This window comes from Meriones unguiculatus (genome assembly GCF_030254825.1).
Source record: "Meriones unguiculatus strain TT.TT164.6M chromosome 13 unlocalized genomic scaffold, Bangor_MerUng_6.1 Chr13_unordered_Scaffold_34, whole genome shotgun sequence".
Lineage (NCBI taxonomy): Eukaryota > Metazoa > Chordata > Mammalia > Rodentia > Muridae > Meriones > Meriones unguiculatus.
The window spans coordinates 2,663,857-2,685,938 of NW_026843646.1; the positions used below are offsets into that span (position 1 = coordinate 2,663,857).

Consider the following 22,082-nt stretch of genomic DNA (forward strand, 5'->3'; position numbering starts at 1 on the left):
CTAGGTAGGCGCCAGGTGGGATTACCTGTGTCCAATGACTTGTGGAGTGTTGTTCTCAGCAATAGAATCTTACCATCAGGTTGTGGAGAGCCCAAGGGGGTGGACACAAGTTAGGTGGTCCCAGTCCCTGCTTTGATCTAGCACAGAGTCCTCCCACATCCCGAGGCCACAGGACTCAAGGAGGAGGCCAGCTTTCCAGACACTCCTTGCTCTGTTCTTATTAAATTAAAATAAATATATAGTATTATATTAAGTACAACATCTATGTAAAGCGCGTTATTAAGTGACACATGCTTGCCACAAGAGGGCACCACATCACTTGACAGATGACCCTGTGGTCGGTGGGGATGTAAACAAGCACCTAGGGAAGAGAGAGGGATTCACTGCTTCACAGAGCCCCCTGGCTTTTGGGATGACAGGCATGAGACACTGAGTCCGGCGTTTTGTTTCTTTATTTTTTTAATTCATTCATTCATTCATTCATTCTCCAGCATTATGCCTGTGTTCTATAAGAGGGCACCATATCTCATTATAGATGGTTATGAGCCACCATGTGGTAGCTAGGAATTGAACTCAGGACCTTTGGAAGGGCAGCCAGTGCTGTTAACCTTTGAGCCATCTTTCCAGCCTCCGGCTTTTTGTTTTTAAACTTTAAAAAATATTTATTATCTTTGTGAGGGCATTTCTGCCTTCCTGAGACCAGCCCTGCTTTGACTGGGAGAATCGAAATGACTAAAAAAAGGGGACAGGGACCCCAGAATCCCTTCTCCAACTATGTCAGATCAGGAGAATTCAAAGTGCACATTTTTCCTCCACACAAATTACTTCCAGCAGCCAGGCATGTTTACTTCCAGAAGCAGATGGGTGGGGAAATGGCATCAGGAATCTTCTCCCTGGAAGCTCTGGAGACAGCTAGAGGCAAAGGACAGGGACATTTACATGATACAGGGTGTGTGTAGAGGAATGCTGTGTGCTCTGTGGCGACAGGAAAGGGCTTCTGGGGATACTTCTGGGTCCCCTGTATGTTTTCAGGGTTGATTATTTGGTGTTCAATAACTAACTGATTTTATGCTCTTTTCTGAGAAGGTTTTTTTTTTTTCCTCACACTCTCAGTTTTTATTAGTTCACTGCTGATTTTTGCTTAGGATTCAGGACAATGGTTTCTTCCTGGACCACTTTCGCATGCCTATTGGTGTTTTCCATTTTTCAGTTCAAGTTTGTGCAGGTATATTGGTAAGCCTTTTTTTCTTTGTTAATATTGGTTTGTCTTATGTATGTAGCTTCTGGTATTATTAGGAGGCCCACTACCAGAATATACTCTGATCCTCTGCCTTATATGATTTTTCATCATCTGTTCTGCATGATCTCTGAGCCTGATGATGTGGGAATAGTTTTGTAGATTTATCAGGTGTGAGTGTTCTCCAGAATACTGCCTTGTGATTGGTTGTGCTTTTCAGTCATGATTGCTGTTGCAAAGGAAAGCTTCTTCTGACAGTGGTGAACTATACTTATCTGTGTGCATTATTAAAAATATTTAGGTTGTAACATGTTTATATTCATGCATGGACTTACTTGTATTATAGGGATTTTATGTAGATAATTCACAGTATGATTGCTTAAAACTCTTTCACAAATATTTACTGTTATTTCTCCCACTTCCTTCTTTCATATTTATCCACCTTGATAATTAGGGAACCTTCCCCACATGTTCCCAATCAGATCAATTTTTCCTGCCATTGTATTGCTTGCCCAACATGTTTTATTTCTAGAATTATTCCATGGTGATATTCACATCTGAAACTTTGGAGCTAGATGCCCCAGAGTAGAGAATGAGAGATATTTTTCTTCTGGATATGAGTTACCTAAATTATAATTTTTCTACTTACAAATATTTATGTGTATGATATTTATCATGTTAAACATATTTATGATTTTCCATTTTTTACCTATTGTGAACACAATAGCAATGAAAGTGACTGAGCAAGTATTTGTAGAGTGGGTTGTCGAGTCATTTTTACCTGAGTCTAGGAAAAGAGAGCAGGGTCAGGCAGTAGATTTATTTTTATTTTTACCCTTTAGAAAATTCTCTACTCTGGTTTCTGTAATGGCTCAACCTGTTTAAAAGAAACACCACCAACCCCTTTCCAGAAATTGATTTTCATGCCTGGTCTATAGAAGAATCTCAGATATCACTCAAAACCCTGTATACACACCAAATTAACAAAGAAAAGTATTTAGTTCATGTACTATTTATCTCAATTACTTTCATGTAATTACATTTTGAATATGTATATTGTCCAAAAAATAATAAATAACATGCATAACTTACTTAAATGTGTTTTCAGCAGCCGCTTCTATTCTAAAATAGAGTGTCTGTGATTGTTCTACAAAGTGAGGGGCTCTTATGTTTGTTTAAATATACATTTAAGAAAAAAGTTACTTAAAAGGTAAATAATTTAATTTTAGTATACAAATGGGTTTTATTAGAAAAAAGAAAACTAATACATCAAAATGATCATTTTTATATGCTATTTTTTGTTTTTAATACATCTCAAAGAGTTTTTATCAGGTCTTAAGAGAATAATGTAGCACTTTGGGAAAAAGATGCACCCCAGCAGCCCTGTACTAGAGGCCAATATGGAGAAGACCTCCACAGCCACGACGGTTTTGCCCTTGGTGCTCTGGTAGACAGGGATGAAGATGACCCAGACACTGAGGAAGACCAGCATGCTGAATGTCAGGAACTTGGCCTCATTGAATGTGTCAGGCAGGTTCCTTACCAGGAAAGCCACAGTGAAGCTGCCTAAGGCCAGGGTCCCTAAGTAAGCCAGCACACAGTAGAAAGCAGTGACTGAGCCCTTGTTGCATAAAATGATGACATGAGCATGTTCAGAGTGTTCATCTGTGTCAATATAAGGAGGTGAGGTTCCCAGCCAGACTGCAGAGAGAATAAGTTGGATCAGGACACAGATGGGAATGACAGTATTATAGACGCCTGAGACAAACAACCTTCTCATTGTTCTTCCTGGTTTCAGGACTCTAAAAGCCATAATTACAGTTATAGTTTTTGCCAAAACAGTGGAAAGAGCCAAGGTGAACACAAGTGCAAATGTTATTTGTTGCAGTATGCAGGAGACTGTGTTTGGGCGTCCAATGAAGAAAAAGGAGCAGAAGAAGCAGAGGAGGATGGAGGTGAGCAGGATGTAGCTGAGAGTCCGGTTATTGGCCTTAACAATGGCTGATTCTTGGTGTTTGAGAAAGACCCCCAGAACTGCAATTGTGCTGATAGAGAAGCACAGAGCTGTGCAGGCCAGAGCAATGCCCAGAGGATCCTCAAAGGAAAGGAAGGTCACTGCCTTGGGCAGGCAGTGGTTTCTCTCAGGGTTTGGGTACTCTTGACTTGGGCAAGGGATGCACTCCTGCTGATCTGTGTGGAGAAATTGGATCAACATTTCACCTTATATAAGTCTATTCATTGCACATTTAATTCATTAAAGTGCTTTCCAATGATGTGTGTACCCTGGTATATTCTGCATCCTGTTTACTGCCAAGGACATGACCTTTTTATAATTCGCATTGCTATTGTTTATCTTGTTTAATTAACAATAAGATTTCTGCTCAACAGTTTATAACTGTTTTTTTTTGGGGCAATGAAAACTATTTTCTTTATATTCAGATAAAGTAAAACTGTTAAGTATGCCTTCAAATCCTTTTATTACACTTTGAGTTTCTAAATATGTGTACTTTGTGTTTTGATGACATCAATGCATAAAATGCACTTCCTTGTTTCCATCATCATGGGTTCTTCTCATTTTTCTTGTTATTCACTGTTTCAGTGGATATTTGTTATCCCACTCCTATAATTTTTCTAAGGTAACATGGGAATAATTTAGGTCCCACCTCCATGACCTATGGAACAGTTTCTGATTTGGCAATAAATATACAACACTTGCATCAACAAACTCCCGCTATAATCTCAGACCAATCTTTACCTATCTCAGATGTGGAAGTTGCAAATAAATTTCTATAGTCTTTGATATCCTTTGATTCAGGAGAGGACTCTTGATTTTCATTATTAAGTCCAGAATAATCCTGGGAATTGTTCTAATTTTCACTCTTGTTCTTCCAGTAATATTCTTAAGACTAAAAAAAATTACCTACATGTCATAAATACCATAACTCTACAAAATGTTAAATCAGAAAGGGAGAATGACAAAACCATATTCACTGAAATTGGTGAGAGTCATGAAGCCAGTACAGTTATTGGTGCTATTCCAGCAAAGCTGAGCAGATTATTAAAATCATTGTTCTTCTATTTCTAACTTCTGGGTTCTTTTGTGTGTGTGTGTTTTGCATTACTGGGGTATTTCTGCACTAAGATTCAATTTCTGTTTGTTTTTTTTTTTTTTTTTCTACAGAGAAATTATGTCTGAGTCATTTTTTAAATTAGGCATTTTAAATTAATTATAGTTTCTTCACTTTGTATCTTAGCTGTAGCACCCTTGCTCATTCCCTCCACACCTTCCCATGCTCATCTTCTCTCATGCCCCTCTCCAAGTCTTCTGATAGGGAGGTCCTCCTTCTGTTCCCTCTGACCCTAGCCTATCAGTTCTCATCAGGACTGGCTGCATTGTAAGGGAACCAGGGACTGCCTCTGACATAAACTCAGTGGCTGGCTCTTTGATCACCTTCCCTTACCAGGCCATAGAGGAAGACAATGCAGCCAGCCCTAATGAGACCTGAGCCTTATGATAATACTAAACTTAAATTTATCTATCCACTGTTTAAAAATCTTTGTGACCTGGAGATTGTTAAGCAGAGTTAAGCAGAGAGAGAGAGTTGAGGCCATTATTTCAGGAATTTTCTTGGGGTATATGCCCCTAAAAAGTATATTGGTGCAGGGTAAACAGAGGCAATGTGACTACCCTGAGAGGCCTGGAGATTCATGTATAGGTTTAAGATCCTTTATTATAGGCTTAGAGCTCCCTGAAAATGTAGTTTAAAGATAGAATGTCACATAGGGTACACTCCTGACAGAATAAAACTTAGTAAATAAGATAGATTGACTTAAATAAACTTTTTCTAGTTTGTAGCATAGATGGTGATACATATAGTAAAGGGAGCTCTTTATTTGTATTTGCTGTACATAAAAAGACCAGTTAAAGTATTTTCTGTTTCTCTGGACTGCACTCATACTGCAAACAATGCCAGCCTAAAAGCAGACTTTCACATATTAAATGTGTTTTCTTTGAAGGAGACATTCTTTAGATTATTTAAAGAAGAGTTTTAGGGCGAATAATGATAATCAAATATGTTCTGTGTGTACTTTTTAAATTGTAACTGAGCGTTTTTATTCCTGTATAATAAAAAAAAAATCAAACACCCATTCTGTACCACTTGTATAATCATCTGTGTTCGCACTGTGAAACTTGTATAAACAAGAAGAGCCTTGTCAACAATAAGTCAGAGACAAAGAAAGGTCTGAATTTTAGACGTCAGCTGCTAGATTAACCTGACCACTTCAGCTGACTAATTTCCTCTCATCGCTGACCCCTCATCTGCTCTCTGGAGCACCCTGTAGGCAAAAACCTCTCTTTTCCATGCTCAGCATTGCCCCACAGAAAGGCTCCTGGCACAAGCTCACAGAGAATCAACTCCCAACAATAGAGCACGCATAGGACAGATATGAGATCTCTGCACATACATAACAGTTGTGAAGCTTGGTCCTTATGGGGACACATAACAGAAAGACCAAAGCTGGCTCTGACTCTTTTTCTCCTAATTTTACTGCCTTGTGTAGTCTCAATAACAGAAGTTGTGCTTAATCTTATTGCAACTTTATATGCCAAGGCTGATTGATATCTATAGGGGACTTCTTTTTTTTTTTTAAAGAAAGGGAAGAGGGGCACATTAGGTTGGTAGGTGAGGTGAGAGGGAGGGTCTGAGAGGACAGGTGTGAGCAGATGCTGTGATAGTACACAAATTAATTAATAATATAATAAAAAGAAATAATAACATTGTAATGGAAATGAGTGAAAGAGAAACAAAGAAAACAATACATACAATTAACCAAAGGAAGAGCTGGCTCTTTCTGAAGAGAAAGAAAATTGACAAACCTATATATCAAGTGAATAAAGGAAAAAATTGAGTACTGAAATTAAAGGAAATTACAGAAAAAAACATTACTACAGAATTCAATGAAATTCAGACTATTCTAAGGAAATATTTTTAAAATATACTATATTCTAGTCAGCTTAAAAATGAGATGGATGTTTTAGATTTAGTCAAGCAACCATTATTCAAAGATATATTCAACAATAATTCAGCAACCTAAATAGACCTAAATAGACCTAAACAGACCCAACTCTAAATTCAAAAGATCAGAAAATGCTCCCACCAAAAAAAGAAAATGATGAGAGATCAAAACAAGGAGACTCCAATATGGTGGAGACCAGTGTGCACCATATCTGAGGGGCAGAGATTCAGAGACTCTGAGACCAGTGTATGGACAGGTGGCTAGATCCAGAGCATCAACTTTGCTGCTTCCTGTTCTGGACAGGTCATCCAGGAAATGGAGTTGATCTGATCCAGGCTCTCTGTGGCCATCTCACGGAGTCAGGAGTAGCAAAATTTGGGCCACCTGCCCCTTCACATACTCCAGTGAGTTTGGATCCCCATATCCAGGGACGGTTTGCTCTAGCAGCCAGAATTCATATCCCTCCTGCTTCCCGTAGAGCAGCTTCAGGATTTCTGGGAGAGCATCCAAGCCACCAAGCCACTGTTCTACTGGTCATCCTCAGAGGAATCTGAGTACAGGGAGCACCATTTGGGGAAGGCCTGTAAGTGGCAGCCCAGCTTTAATCTGAGGAATCCAGGGATGCCACTTGGGGCACCTGAACCTTGATAATGATGAGCACCAGTACATGCACCCAAAAATTCATGGTTCCATTGCAAGCACACACTTGTCTTCAATTCACCAGTCCCTACATGTTTATGTGTCCATATGCTGCCATGTGCTTTGCCCTTCAAGGTGCTGGCATCTGAACTGCCAGTATCCATTCTTGAGCCACTGCACATTTGACATCTTCCTGAATACTACTCTAAACTCCAAAGACAGGAGGATCCAGTCTTTGCTGCAGTTTCCAAGAAGAAACAGGTAAGGCTACAGACAACCAGACGGCTAAAGGCCAGCATAGAAACGCAGTCAACAAAAACTGGGACAACCTGGCTCCACCAGAACCCACCTCCAAGAGAAATGAATATTCTAATACAGCTGAAACACAGAAAAAGCACATTAAATATATGTTTATGCAGTTATTAGAGACATATAAAAAGGAAAAGAACAAATGTTTCAAAGAAATACAGGGCAAACAAAGAGAGGCCATCAAAGACAAGAAACCACAATTAAACAGGTGAAGGTAATTATTAAAATTATTCAATTCTTGAAAATGGAATTTGAATCAGTAAGGAAACAAACAAAAAACCCTGGAGATGGACTACGTAGAGAAGAGATCAAGTACCACAGAGATAAGCATCATCCACAAAATATAAGAAATGAAGGAGAGAATCTCAGGCATTGAAGATACAATTGAAGAAACTGATCTATCTCTAAAAGAAAACATACAATCAGAAAAGTTCAAGGACTCCATGAAAATGTGAAACCTAAGAACAATAGGAATAGACTAAATAGATGATTCCAGGCTCCAAGGTACAGAATATATTTTTAATAAAATCATAGAAGAAAATTTCTCCAACCTTAAGAAAAAGATAACCTTAAACATACAAGAGGCTTACAGTACACTAAATAGACTAGAACAGAAAATTTTCTTGCCATAAAATAATCAAAGCAATTAATCTACACAATGAAGAAAAGTATGTCAAAAGCACAAACAAAAAAGATCAAGTGACATATAAAGGCAGACTTATCAGAATCACACCCGACTTTAAAACAGAGGCTATGAAACTCAGAAGGGCCTGGGGGATGTCATGTAGATGTGAAGAGACCACAGATGCCAGAGCAGGCTACTGTACTCAGCAAAACTTACAATCAACAGAGATGGAGGAATCAAGATATTCCATGACAAAACTAAATTAAAACAATGTCTATGCACTATCCCTGACCTTGAGAAGCTACTAGAAGGAAAACTCCAACCCAATGAGATCAACTACACCCACAAAACACATGATATAGATAACTTCGGAACAAAAATAAAAAGAAAATAAGCACACAAACACACTATCCACAATAACACCACAATAAACGGAGCTCATATTCATTGGTGACTAGTATGTCTTAACATCAATGGAATCAGCAATCTAATAAAAAGACACATGCTAACAGAATAGTTATGGAAACAAGATCCACATTCTGCTCCATACAATAAACACACTTCAGCCCCAAAGATAGACACTACCTTGGAGTAAAGTGCTAGAAAAAGGTTTTCCAATCAAATGGACGCAAGGAGCAAGTGGCAGTATCAGCTTAATATCTAATTAAAAAAGTCTTCTTACCAAAATTAATCAAAAGAGAAGTGAACGATACTTCATTCTCATTACAGAAAAATCCACCATGAGGACAACAATATCTTGAACAAGTATGCCCCAAATAGAAGGGCACCTGCATTAGTAAAAGAAACATTATTAAAACTTCAACCACACATCAGTCACAACACAGTAATAATGGTAAATTTCATTACCTCACTCTCACCAAGTGACAGATCATTGTCACAGAAGCTAAACAGTGAAATAATGAAGCTTATATAGGTCATGAATCAAATACCTAATAGAAGTCCTCAAATATTTTCACCCAGGCACAAATATGCCTTCTTCTCTGCAAATCAAGGAACTTTCTCCAAAACTGAACATATATTCAGGCAAAAAGCAAGTCTTAACACATACAATAAGACTGAAATAATCACTTGGATCCAATTACACAACCATGTTCTAAATCTGTACTTCAACAATGACAGAAAGAGCAAAATGCCTACTCATACACATGGAACCTAAACAATTCTACTCAATGACAGGTGTCATGGAAGAAATAAAGAAAGTATTTAAAGATTTCCTAGAATTCAATAAAAATTAAAGCACAACATGCCCAAACTTATGGGACACAATGAAAGCAGTGCTAAGAGAAAAATTCATAGCACTAAGTGCCTTCATATAGGAATTTGAGACATTTCTTACAAGCAATCTAATGCCACAACTGAAAGACCTAGAATAAAACAAGATGTAGACAGGGCCAAGAGGAGTAGAGGTCTGGAAATAATAAAAATCAGTGCTGAAATCAACATACTATAAATGAAATGATTCAGTGAATCAACAAAACCAAGAGCTGGTTCTTTGAGAATATCAAACAAAGAGACAACCTCTTAGCCAAAGTAACTAAAAGGCAGAAAGACACTATCCAAATGAACAAAATAAAAAAGGAAAAGAATGATAGAAGTACAGAAATCAAAGAAATCATTAGCTCTTACTTCAAAAGTGTATACAGCACAAAAATTTAATATCTATATAAAATGGACAATTTTCGTGATAGATTCTACTTACCAAAGTTAAATCAAGATCAGATAAATAAAACATCCTATCTTCCCTAAGGAAAGAGAGGAAGTCATCAAAAGTCCCCATCCAAAATGCCCAGGGCCAGATGGTTTCAGCTCAGAATTTGATCAGACCTTCAAATAAGAGTAAATACCAATACTCTTCAAACTATCCCACAAAAAGAAACAGAAGGAACATTAACAAATTGATTCTATGAAGATGCAGTCACATCACAGTCAAGACCCAAGAAAGACATGAACTTCAGACCAATTTCCCAAATGAACAGTGACACAAAAACCTCAGTAAAATACTTGCAAACTAAATACAAGAACACATAAAAGATATCATCCACCACTGTCCCATAAGCTTTATCCCAGGTATGCAGGAGTAGTCCAGTCTATAGAAATCCATCAATTTAATACACCACATAACCAAACAGAAGGGTAAGAATTCCATGATCATGTCCATAGAAGCCAAAAATCCAACGCCCGTTCATGTATAAAATTTTTGAGAGATCAGGGACACAGACCACATACCGAAACATAGTAAAGTCAATATAGAGCAACCCTACAGAAAACATTAACCTAAACAGAGAGAAACTCAATCCCAACTGAGGACTTCTATTAGGTATTTGATTCATGACCTTTGTAAGCTTCATTATTTCACTGAAATCAGGGATAAGGCAAAGCTCTCTGCTCTCTCCTTATCTTTTTAACATAGGAATTGAAGTCATGTGTCACTCTGCAAGGAATTTAACCTATGATAGCATTAGATCTTAGAATATAAAGAATATTTAATTTTCAACATTTGATCATTTCTAATAATACATAAAAATTCTGTTTGTATTATGGTTGTCTAAGGATTGGCCTTTATAATAGAATAAATAGTAGATTCTCACCATTATATTAATGTATTTTCCTTCTGACTTTTTATTTTCTTGTAAAAATTTTCATTTTAAAAATAATATAATTACCTCACTATGATTCTTCTTTTTCATTTCTCTAAACGTTCTCCTGGACCCACCTTATATTTATTCACTCTCAAATACATAGCCTCTTTTCTCATTAAATATGTTTGTGTCTTTGTGTGTGTGTTTGTATATAAAAATGCAACCTGCTCATTCCATATGATGTTACTTATATATGTTATCACACAGTTGACCACAACCCTAAATAGGCAGCCATGTTTTCATTTACAAAGACTTGCTTTTTTTCTATTGTTGATACTGAAAATGACAACTGTGTTGTAAATGCAGTTCAGTTTCTTGTACATTCAGAAACAATTAGACATGTAGTTTTCCTGGAGTTACTTTGAGGCAAGAATAATTAGGCTTGTTAAACACAGAAATACAAATAGATCCTGGACAGCTGGAGATCTCATATTTAATGGGGAACACTGCAAGAGCTGGTACACTTCAAGAGCTAAGATGGCCCTTCCATGCACCAAAAGGCAGGTTTTTAAAAGTAGGGAGCATATGACACAATAGCATGAGAATTGCTACTCTAAACTTCATACATTGTGTGGCTTCAGCAATGATTAATAATGGATTAAGGGATGAATGTTAGAGACATAGGGAACAGCACTACATTATGACACCAAAGTCACTTCTTAACTTTCCCCCTCTGCATTCCCAAACATTTTGAGTAAAAGTATTATTTTTCTACCTGTCTGGTTGGAAATGTGCTGCTCTGGACAAAATGCACAAGAAAAACAGCAGACTGGTCTGTCTTTTTGTAGAACTTTCCAGAATCCTGGACCACAGCTCTGTGTACATACAGATTGAGGAATCTGAAAGCAACACAGAAAAACTGGTCATGATATTGAGCATCAGTTTAAAATAGTTTAGGCTAAATACACATAACCTATGAAAATTGTATTTGTTTTTGAGGAACTCTGAGGTTTTAATGTGGGAATGTAGAATGGAGATTTAAACTTACCATGCTTTTCAATACTAAATGTTCAACATCCCTTTATGTGACCAAACCATGACTCATTACTACCTAGCCTGTGTGAAATGTATGGGGCATCAACATATCCTCTTCTGTGATGCAGCCAGCCAGAACTCATTTTATTGTATGAATATTGGAACAGTTTGTTTTTAAGACAAGAATCTAATCATACTTGCCTCCAGGCACACTTGTTTCTACCTTTATATTTCCAGTCTTGTAGTAACACCCATGCACACTGATTCAGCTGCAAAAAGAAGTTTAATTTTCTCATGAAAATGGTTTGGCCATTGGTGAATTATAATCTGTTACTGTGACTTTTACCCTTGACTCCCAAAGCTAGTGATTGTTCTTTGCCTTTCTTTTCAAACGTTATTGTAGTCATTAAATGGGATTTCAGCAGTTGCATTCTTAGATAATCACATAACTAATAAAATTCTAATGCAATTTTAATTTGTTATATATTAGAAATTTTGTAGGAGAGAGAATATTTCTATCTTAGACCTCTTTTCTGCCTTGGTTTGGATTCAGTTTCTGTCTAATATGTACATATTAACAGTAATGTGTTTCTGGATAACTGGATCAGCTGTTAAGAGTGCATACAGCTCTTGCACTGAAATATGAATTCAGTAACTGACACACATTTTGGACAGCTCATATGCATTGTTTACAGAAATGTCTTGTGTCCAAATCCATAATTTATTGTTTATGCTAGCTCACAACATTGTGGAATTATTGATATGCTTGACCATAAGTTGTGTGAATGGAAGAATGCTTGAGCATGAGCTAACCTGTATAATTAACATATGTGAAAATTTCATAAGTTTGTGTGCATGTGTATGTTTACATATAGAAACACTCATACATACCACTATATCACCATGAGCTCTCAATTATCCATTCACTGCATTATGAACAAACACAAACATTCAAATTCAATTCATCTAATTCTAGATAAGGAATTATCTGACCTTATGTGTGCATTTGTATGTGTATTTATGTATATATAAATATATGTAATTCTAAAATATTGATTCATTTCTGATTTAAAGTATTCAAACAGAACTAAAGAGATGTTTAGTATTTAACATGCTTGCCACATAAGCAGGAAAATGTGAATTTGATCATGATGAAAGGATGGAAGACAAGCTGGGTGCAGAAAAAAATAGGCCTGTAATCAAAACTTTATGATCATGAAGACAGAGAGAGAACCTAGGTAATGCTGGCCACTGAGTTCAACAAAATCAGAAAGTAAGGGTTTCACACAGATAAAAATAAAGTTGACAGTAACTGAAGAAGATAACCACAGTTTACTGTGGACTTAAGAAGCACATGTGGTCGTGTGCATGAACACCCACACACAAGCTCACAGTCACAATAGAGCTAAGAATTAAAATTTCATAATTATTTTAAAAATTCAAAGAATCATTACACAATCATTTTTTATAATTCTTTACAAATAATTCCCTTCATATTAAATACTGAAAATTTTCCAGACCTGTTTGTAGTTGCTTGGCCATTGAATCAGAACTTCATTGATGAAAAAGCCTTGATCTTGTGCACTCTTGAAGACAAACTCTCCCACTTTAAGTAATAATGCATTTCGAAAACTATATGCAATAAAGTTTTGTATGTCATACGTTTCCCTAATATTCTTGTTCTCATCAAAGCTTATTTCATCTCCAGCAGCATTTATAAATTTAATTTTCCTCAGAAATGGATGCAGCTGAAGAGAGACATCATATGATATGAGTGGCCCACACAGATTACTGGCTGACTTTAAAGAGAATTTCATTTTCCCTCTCTGTAACATGGCTTTCTTTTTGAAAGTGCTTAGTTTGTTTATTTGTCTTCCCAGTTGTTTAGTGAGATTAAAATGATTCCCCATAGAAATAATGCAAAAGCTACTGAACACAAGTAGAAATATTGTCTATGAGATGCAAGATAGTATAGTGTGTAGCATGTCCTTAGTTGAAAAAAGGTCCTGTGTCTTTCTCCAGCACTAGAAAATAATATTTCCATTTAGAAGATGTAGATTTGAAGAGGATCCAAAATGGTGACACCCAGTGTACATTTTTACTAAGGATTTGACTGTAGTGACTTCACAGCAAGTGAGAGGTCATGCTGTGGACTCGAAAATGCCAGTGTCTATGCTTTACAACTGTACAGAAGATACTAGAAAGAAAAGCCAAACCAAAGAAAGTAAACAACACCCAGAGAAACACAGAAAATAAATAACACAGCTGCTGCAAAACCAAAAGAACAGAAACACAAAAACTTGCTGCAATCATAAAAATCAAAATAACAGGCACTAGCAATCATTAATCATTAGTATCACTCAACGTCTATGGACACAGTTCCTCAATAAAAAACACAGACTAACAAAGTGGATGCATAAACAGGACTTATCAACCTGCTGCATACAAAAATCTTAAAAACAAAGGAGGACCTTACCTCAGAGTGAAGGGATAGAAATAGGTTTTTCAAGGAAACTGACCCAAGATTCAAGTTGAAAGAAGCCATCCTAATATCTAATAAAATAATCTTTTAACTGAATTTATTCAAAACAGATATGGGAGGACACATAAAGCAAAAGGATGCATATGATAGAAAAAAAATCCACCAAGATGATGTCTCAATTTTGAATATTTTGCTCCAAATACAAGGGCACCTACATTTGTAAAAGTAACATTACTGAAGCTTAAATTATACACTAATACAGCCAGAGTAATAGAGGGAGACTTCAAAACCCCACACTCACCAAAGTACAGGTCATGAAGACAGAAAATACAGAAACAATTAAACTAACATATGCATGGATCAAATAGATTTAACAGACATCTACAGAATTTTCACCCAGACAAAAAGAATATACCTTCTTTCAGCACCTTACAGAAGCTTCTCCAAAATTGCCCATTGACTTTGACAGAGAGTGAGCCTCAAAAAGTACAATAAAGTTGAAATAACCTTTTATGTCTTATCAGACCACCATGGATTAAAGCTAGATATCAATAACAATGGAAACAAGAGAAAACCTAAAAAAATCTCATGGAAACTGAACAACTCAGTGACCACTGAGTAAGGGAAGAAATAAATTAAAGATTATCAAGAATTCAATGAAAATGAAGGGGCAACATTCTGGGACACAATGAAAGCAGTGCTAAGAAGAACTTTCATAACATTAAGTGTCTTCCTAAAAAGAATTAAGGAATTCTCATTGTAGCAACTTAAAAACACCTATAAAAGCTCTAGAGCAGACAGAAGTAAACACACCCAAGATGAGTTGACAGCAGGAAATAATCAAACTCATGGATGAAATCAGTATCGTAGTAAAAACCAAGAGCTGTTTCTTTTGAGAACATCAACAAGATAGACATACCTCTACACAAACTAACAAAAAATCAGAGAGACTGTATCCAAATAAACAAAATCAGAAATGAAAAGGGGGAATAACTCCAAAGAATCATTAGATAGTATTTCAAAAGACTGAATTCCACAAGTTTCAAAAATCTAAAGGAAATCGAAAATTTTCCTGATAGGTTTCACTTACTAAAGTTAAATCAAGATTAGGTAAGCAGGTTAAAGTGTCCTATAACCCCTAAGAAAATAGAAGCAGTCATCAAAAGTCTCCAACCAAAATAATAATAATAATAATAATCCAAGAACCAGATGTCTTTAGCATGGAATTCTACCACTTTCAAAGAGGAGCTCATACCAATACCTCAGAAACTATTGAAAAACTCAAACAGAAGAAACATTTCCAAACTCATGCTATGAATCCACAGTCACACTGGTACCTAAACCACACAAGAATCCAACAAAGAAAGAAAAGTTCAAACCCATTTCCCTTATGGACTTTGATGCAAAATTACTTAGTAAGATACAGGTAAAACCAGTCCAAGTCCACATCAAATACATCATCCACTATGATCAAATAGGTATCATCCCAGGGATGCAGGATGCAGGGATCCATCACTGTAATTCACTGAAAGAAAAAAAAATAAACATGTTCATCTCATTAGATACAAAAAAAAGCTTTTGATAAAATCGTGCACCACTTCACGATAAAAGTCCTGTGAAGATCAGGGATACAAGGCCCATACATAAACATAATAAAGGTAATATACAACAAGCTGATAGCCAAAGTCAAATTCAATAGGGAGAAACTCAAAGCAATTACAATAAAGTTAGGGACAATACAAGTCTGTCCACTCTCTTCAAATCTTTTTAGTGTAGTACTTTATGTTCTTGCTAGAGCAATAAGACAACTAAAAAAGATCAAGGGGTCCTAATTGGAAAGGAAGAAGTCAAAATATGCCTATTCACAGACGATACACTAGTATATATAAGTGACCCACAAAATTTTACCAGAGATCTTCTAAAGGTGATAAGCTCCTTCAATAAACTGTCTGCTATAAAATTAACACATAAACTCAGTATTCCTCTTGACTATAAATGATAAATTGGCTGATAACAAAATTAGGAAACAGCATCTTTCACAACAGCCAGAAATAATATAATATATCTTGGTAGAACTGCCCAAGCAACAGAAAGACCTCTATGTTAAGAACTTCACATCTCTGAAAAAAGAAACTGAAAAAGATATCAGAATATGAAAAGATTGTCCATGCTCATGGACGGGTCACATTAACGTAGTAAAAATGGCCATCCTACTAAAAGCAATCTACAGATTCAATGCAATTACTATCAAAATACCAACCCAATGCTTCAAAGACCTTAAAAGAACAATTCTCAATTTAATATCGAACACCAAAACAAAAACAAAGAAACAACAACATGAAAAACAGAATAGCTAAAACTTTTTTTGTATAATAACTTTTGGAGGTTATACATCCCTAACTTCAAGTTGTACTACGGAGAAATAGTAATAAAATCTTATGGGACAAAATGAAAGCAGTGCTAGAGGAAGTTCATAGCATAAAGTGCTGACAGAAAGAAGATTGAGACATCTCATACAAAGAACTTAATGACACACATAAAATCCCTGGGGGTGGGGGGGAAACAAGCAGACACACCCAAGAGGAATAGATGGTTAGAAATAATCAAACTCAGAGCTGTAATCAATGAATTAGAAACAAAGAAAACAATTCAAAGAATCAATGAAATCTAGAGCTGGTTCTTTGAGAAAATCAGCAAGATAGACAAACCCTTAATCAAACTAACTAAAAGGCAGAGATAAACTATCCAAATCAGCAAAATCAGAAATGATAAAGGAGACATAATGACAGGTACTGATGAAATCTAAACAATCATTAGGTCTACTACAAAACTCTATATGCCAAAATATTTGAAAATCTAAATTAAATGGACAATTTTCTTGATAGATTCCATTTATCAAAATTAAATCAAGATTGTGTAAATAGATTAAATAGTCCTATATGCCCCAAATATAAGCAGTCTCAAAAGTATCCCTTACAAAAAAGCCCAGGGCCAGAGGGTTTCAGTGCAGAATTTTAACAAACCTTAAAAAGAGCTAACTCTAGTTTGTGTGCAAGGTGATAAGTATGCATCTATTTTCATTTTTCTACATGTAGACATCCAGTTAGAACAGCACCATTTGTTGAAGATGCTATCTTTTTTCCATTGTATGGTTTTGACATCTTTGTCAAAGATCAGGTGTCCATAAGTGTGTAGGTTTATTTCTGGGTCTTCTATTTCGTTCCATTGATCCACCATTCTGTTTCTATGCCAATACCATGCATTTATTTTTACTGTTGCTCTATATTACAGCTTGAGATCAGAGATCTCCAGAAGATCTTTCGTTGTAGAGGATTGTTTTAGCAATTCTGGTTTTCTTGTTATTCCATATGAAGTTGAGAATTTTTCTTTCACAAAACTAAAATCCAAGTGGATCAAAGACCTCAATATAAAACCAGACACACTAAACCTGTTAGAATAAGAAGTGGGGAAGAGCCTTGAACTCATTGGCACAGGAGACAACTTCCTGAACAGAACACCAATAGCACAGGCTCTAAGAGCAACAATCAATAAATGGGACCTCATGAAACTGAAAAGCTTCTGTAAAGCAAAGGACACTCTCCTCAGAACAAAATGACTACCTACAGATTGGGAAAGGATCTTCACCAACCCTATATCTGACAGGGGGCTAATATCCACTATATATAAAGAACTAAAGAAGTTAAAATAAAACAAATTAAGTAATCCAATTAAAAAATGAGAAACAGAACTAAACAGAGAATTCTCGATAGAGGAATACTGAATGGCAGAGAAATACTTAAAGAAATGATCAACGTCATTAACCCTCAGGGAAATGCAAATCAAAACAATCCTGAGATTTCACCTTACATATGTCAGAATGACTACTACCTAAAACTCAAGTGACAGCACATTCTGGAGAGGTCAGGGAGAAAAGGGAACTCTCCTCCACTGCTGCTGGGAATGTAAATTTGAATACCCACTCTGGAAATCAATCTGGAGCTTTCTCAGACAATTAGGAATAGTGCTTCCTCAAGATCCAGCCATACCACTTCTAGGCATATATCCAAAAGAGGCTCAAGTACACAATGAGGATATTTGCTCAACCATATTTGTAGCAGCTTTATTTGTAATATCCAGAAGCTGGAAACAACCCAGATGCCCCTCAACTGAAGAATGGACACAGAATATATATATTGGTATATCTACACAATGGAATATTCAGTAGTAAAAAAACAAGGACATCATGAAATTTGCAGGTAAATGGAGGGAACTGGAAAAGATCATCTTAAAAGCAGAAAGACACACACGGTATATACTCACTCATATAGATATATAATATAGGATAAACCTACTAAAATCTGTACACTAAAGAAAGTAATCAAGAGGGAGAACTCTGGCTAAAATGTTCAAATCCCATCCAGAACAGCAAAGAGGATGGACATCAGTAGAAGGAGAAAATGGAACAAGTTAGGAGCCTGCCACAGAGGGCCTCTGAAAAGCTCTGCCCTACAAACTATCAAAGCAGATGCTGAGACAAATGGCCGACCTTTGAGGAGATTGCAGGGAATCTTATGAAAGAAGTGGCAATTAGTAAGACCTGGAAGGGAAAGGAGCTCCACAAGGAGAGCAACAGATCCAAAAAATCTGGGCACATGGGTTTTCCCTAAGACTGATAGTTAAACCAAGTAGCATGCAGAGAGATAACCCAGAACCCCTGCACAGATGTAGCCCATGACAGTTCAGTCTCCTTGTGGTTTCCATAGTATTGGGTACAGGGCCTGTCCCTGACACAAACTGATTAGCCTGCTCTTTGATCACCTCCCCCTGAGGGGAGAGCAGCTTTACCAGGCCACAGAATAAGACAATGCAGCCACTCCTGATGAGACCTAACAGACTAGGATCAGAAGGAAGAAAAAGAAGTCCTCCCCTATCGGTGGACTTGGGGAGGGGCATGCATGGTAAAGGAGAAGGAATGGAACAATTGGGAGGAGAGGAGGGAGGAAACTACAGGGGGGGATACAAAGTAAATAAAGTGTAATTAATTTAAAAAAGTAAAAAAAAAAAGAGCTAACTCCAATTCTATTCAAACTATTCCACAAAATAGTAGCAGAATGAACATGACCAAACTCATTCTATGAAGACAGAGTCACCTTGATACCAAAACCTCACAAAGACCCAAAAAAAGAGAACTTCAAACCTATCTCTCTTAAGAACATTGATGCAAAAATACTCAATAAGATACTTGCAAATCAAAACCCAGAACACATAAGAGATATCATCCACCATGACCAAGTAGGCTTCATCCCAGGCATGCAGGTTCAATAGACAGAAATTCATCACTGTAATCAATCATAAACAAACTGAAGGAGAAAAACCAAATGATCATCTTCTTAGATGCCAAAAAGGCATTTGACAAAATCCAATACCCATTCATGTTTAACTAAGTCTTGGAGAGATCAGGGATACAAGGCACATCCCTAAACATAGTAAAGACAAAATACAGCAAGCCTCTAGTCAACATCAAACTAAATGGAGAGAAACTTAAACCCTTTTCTATTTTAACTTCTACTTTAAATTATAAGATGAAAATGTTTTATTGGCTTGACCACAGCAAATTACTTACTAATAATGTAAGATTCTAAGCTTCGCCTGCTTATGAGTGAGGCTTACCTGCCATGGTAGAAGCCAGTCTGTGTTTCTGTCTTCTTTAGATCCCATTTCAATTTTGCTCAATAGCATTTTATGTAGGGCATGGGCCACTGCATGTACTGCACTCCAGAAGGAATAGCTTGGCTCAGAAATAGACATCATATCATTTATTTTATCCTTAGTCTTTAGGGAACTATTCAAAGGACAGGGTTTAAAATTTCCACATTGCGAAGCAGGAGGTGAACAATTAAATTTGTCAATCCAGAGTTTAGAGAAGTAAACATCTCCTGGGTAATGGGAGGGTGTAAGGGCCTCAAGAAAGTGCTTGAAGCCAGGGATAGTTCTCTTCTTTAAAAACGATAAGCTTCCACTGAATAGGTTTATCATAATATGCTTTTCATTTATTATAGACTCTAAGTATGTCGAGTGTGGCTTTGCCAAAATCCACACCTTCTTTCTGGTTACAAAGATATTAATGTCTACACAGAAGAACAGCAAGTCATCTATATCACCATAGAATAAATTCACATTTACTTGAGTATGTTGTTTCAAGTTTTGCAAACAATAATCATAGTTTACATTTACATTCAAATTATCTGGGAGTTTTTCTATAAAAGCCACACAGATATCTTCTGTTACCATCTTTACTTTCAGGTCAGAGAGAAACTCCCTTCCTCTCTGATCATCAGACACAATGATCCCCACCCATTTCCAGCCAAAGTGGAGCAATAAAGAGATCAGCCCTTGGGCTAGACCTCTGTCTTCAGTAGACATCTGATAAAGGAATGCAAATGTATCTTTGTCACTAAGCATGGAATCAAATGGTCCATATGTGACCTGGGAAGCAAAGAAAGAAAAAAAGTGATTCTGAGTTTCAGGTATTTGGAATCATCACCCTTAAGAGGAAGTGATTTTATAATTCAAATATGAGGGTTAAAGGACTGACTATTGTTAAGGAGGATGTCTTCTGTGAGATTAGCTTGTCCCGAAATTATGTGGTGCTATACAGTCTTTTACAAATACCATAAGCTCCAAAGTTACTGAGGTGTCTGAAGCAGCCAAGAGGTAAACAATAAGCTGTTCATTGGCTTGAAAGGAATGATAGATCTCTCTTGCTACAATAACAATTCAAAAGAATATCTGATGTAGAGAAAACTGCAGAAGGCATTAACAGGTATTTTCTATTCTCATAACACCTCTGAGAACCTTCACTTTTAGGAAAGCAAATATGGAAAGAGACTAACAGTTTTCAGAGATTCAGTTTCCCAAATTAAAATTATTCAAGTTGTGATTACCTGAGGCCTCATTGCCAGGGGTTATTGTATCATCCCTCTCAATAGAGACAAAACTCAGACAGATGTAAATTATTGTCTTTATTTTTTATTACATTAGCTTAAACTACAATTATGAATTGTTTAACTGAGTGATAACAATGAGAGTTACCGTGTAGGTTTTTTAATCTTGATTATTGCTGACTCTTGTGCTCACCAGGCATTTTCTGTTTGTAGTAATGTGTGCTGATAGATGCTATGCATTTCTTCAGTGTAGCCTGGCAAGAGTCAATTGTGATGATACAGCTAAGTGGTTAGTCTCTGTGGGTGCTATTCTGAGATCAACTTTCCTGAATGAGATCATTAATTCCTTCAAAGATTTTCATCGGTGATGGCATTAAACATTGTTCCAAACTTAGTCACATGTCCTGAACTTTCTTTTTCCATATGTCAGGTATTGACAACCGTAGGAATTTTGAGATGTATATATGCTAGATTGGGTAGTTACGTATCTTTGCTGTAGAATTTGACTTATGATCAAATGCAGACTGAGTATCCACAGTACATCATCCATTGTTTGGAGATAGAATCATGGATACTACTAAGTGATCTGCTCAGAAACTCCCAGAACTAACTGTTCATGCATTTTGCCACACTCTGCCATCTGTTAACTATTAACATATCAAAGTAATTCGTTCACTGCTATTTGAAATCTGCCTACAGTAAACATAATCCACTTCTCTGTTTTCTTTTGTTTGTTCTGTTATTGTTCTTTTGTTGGTTTGTTTGTTTTCATCAAGTCTAAGATGTAATTGTGCTTAAAATGTTTCTAACTTACTTGTGGGACATTGTAGAGCTCTGAAAGTGTTGCAATTGCAGCAGAAAATTCTGGCTTGTTTCCTGAAATGATTCCTAGAGGTTTGTATATCCCTCAATTAGGGATATACTCACTCCTTCCAGACAGCCACATCAGAGGGCCCTCCAAGGTTATTTTGTTAGAATTAAAAGCATTGTAGATGTGGGAACCCAAGGTAATATTGGGAAGCAGGTTTGAGTCCTTATTTATCTCTTCAATGGCAAAGTATAAGGTCAGCAAATATTGATAGTTTCTCCAAGTCACTCTAAACCAGAGGAACAAAAGGTTGGGTATTGTCAGTACATTTTTCTAAAAAAGTCTTTATCAAATACAGGAACCTAGAGATCCTAGCCTTTGACT

General features: G+C 36.5%; 1 protein-coding gene across 1 annotated transcript in view; it reads right to left on the reverse strand.

Moving 5' to 3' along the window:
- Positions 1-2,399: 2,399 nt before the first annotated feature.
- The window catches only part of LOC132650904 (vomeronasal type-2 receptor 116-like), a 29,717-nt gene continuing 10,034 nt past the window's right edge, over positions 2,400-22,082 (reverse strand). Inside the window, exons 3-4 of the mRNA XM_060376236.1 lie at positions 21,876-21,987; positions 2,400-3,062 (exon numbers count right to left, since the gene is read on the reverse strand). Coding sequence (XP_060232219.1) covers positions 2,529-3,062; positions 21,876-21,987 — 646 coding nt within the window. The 3' untranslated portion in view covers positions 2,400-2,528. The remainder of the gene's footprint in view (positions 3,063-21,875; positions 21,988-22,082) is intronic.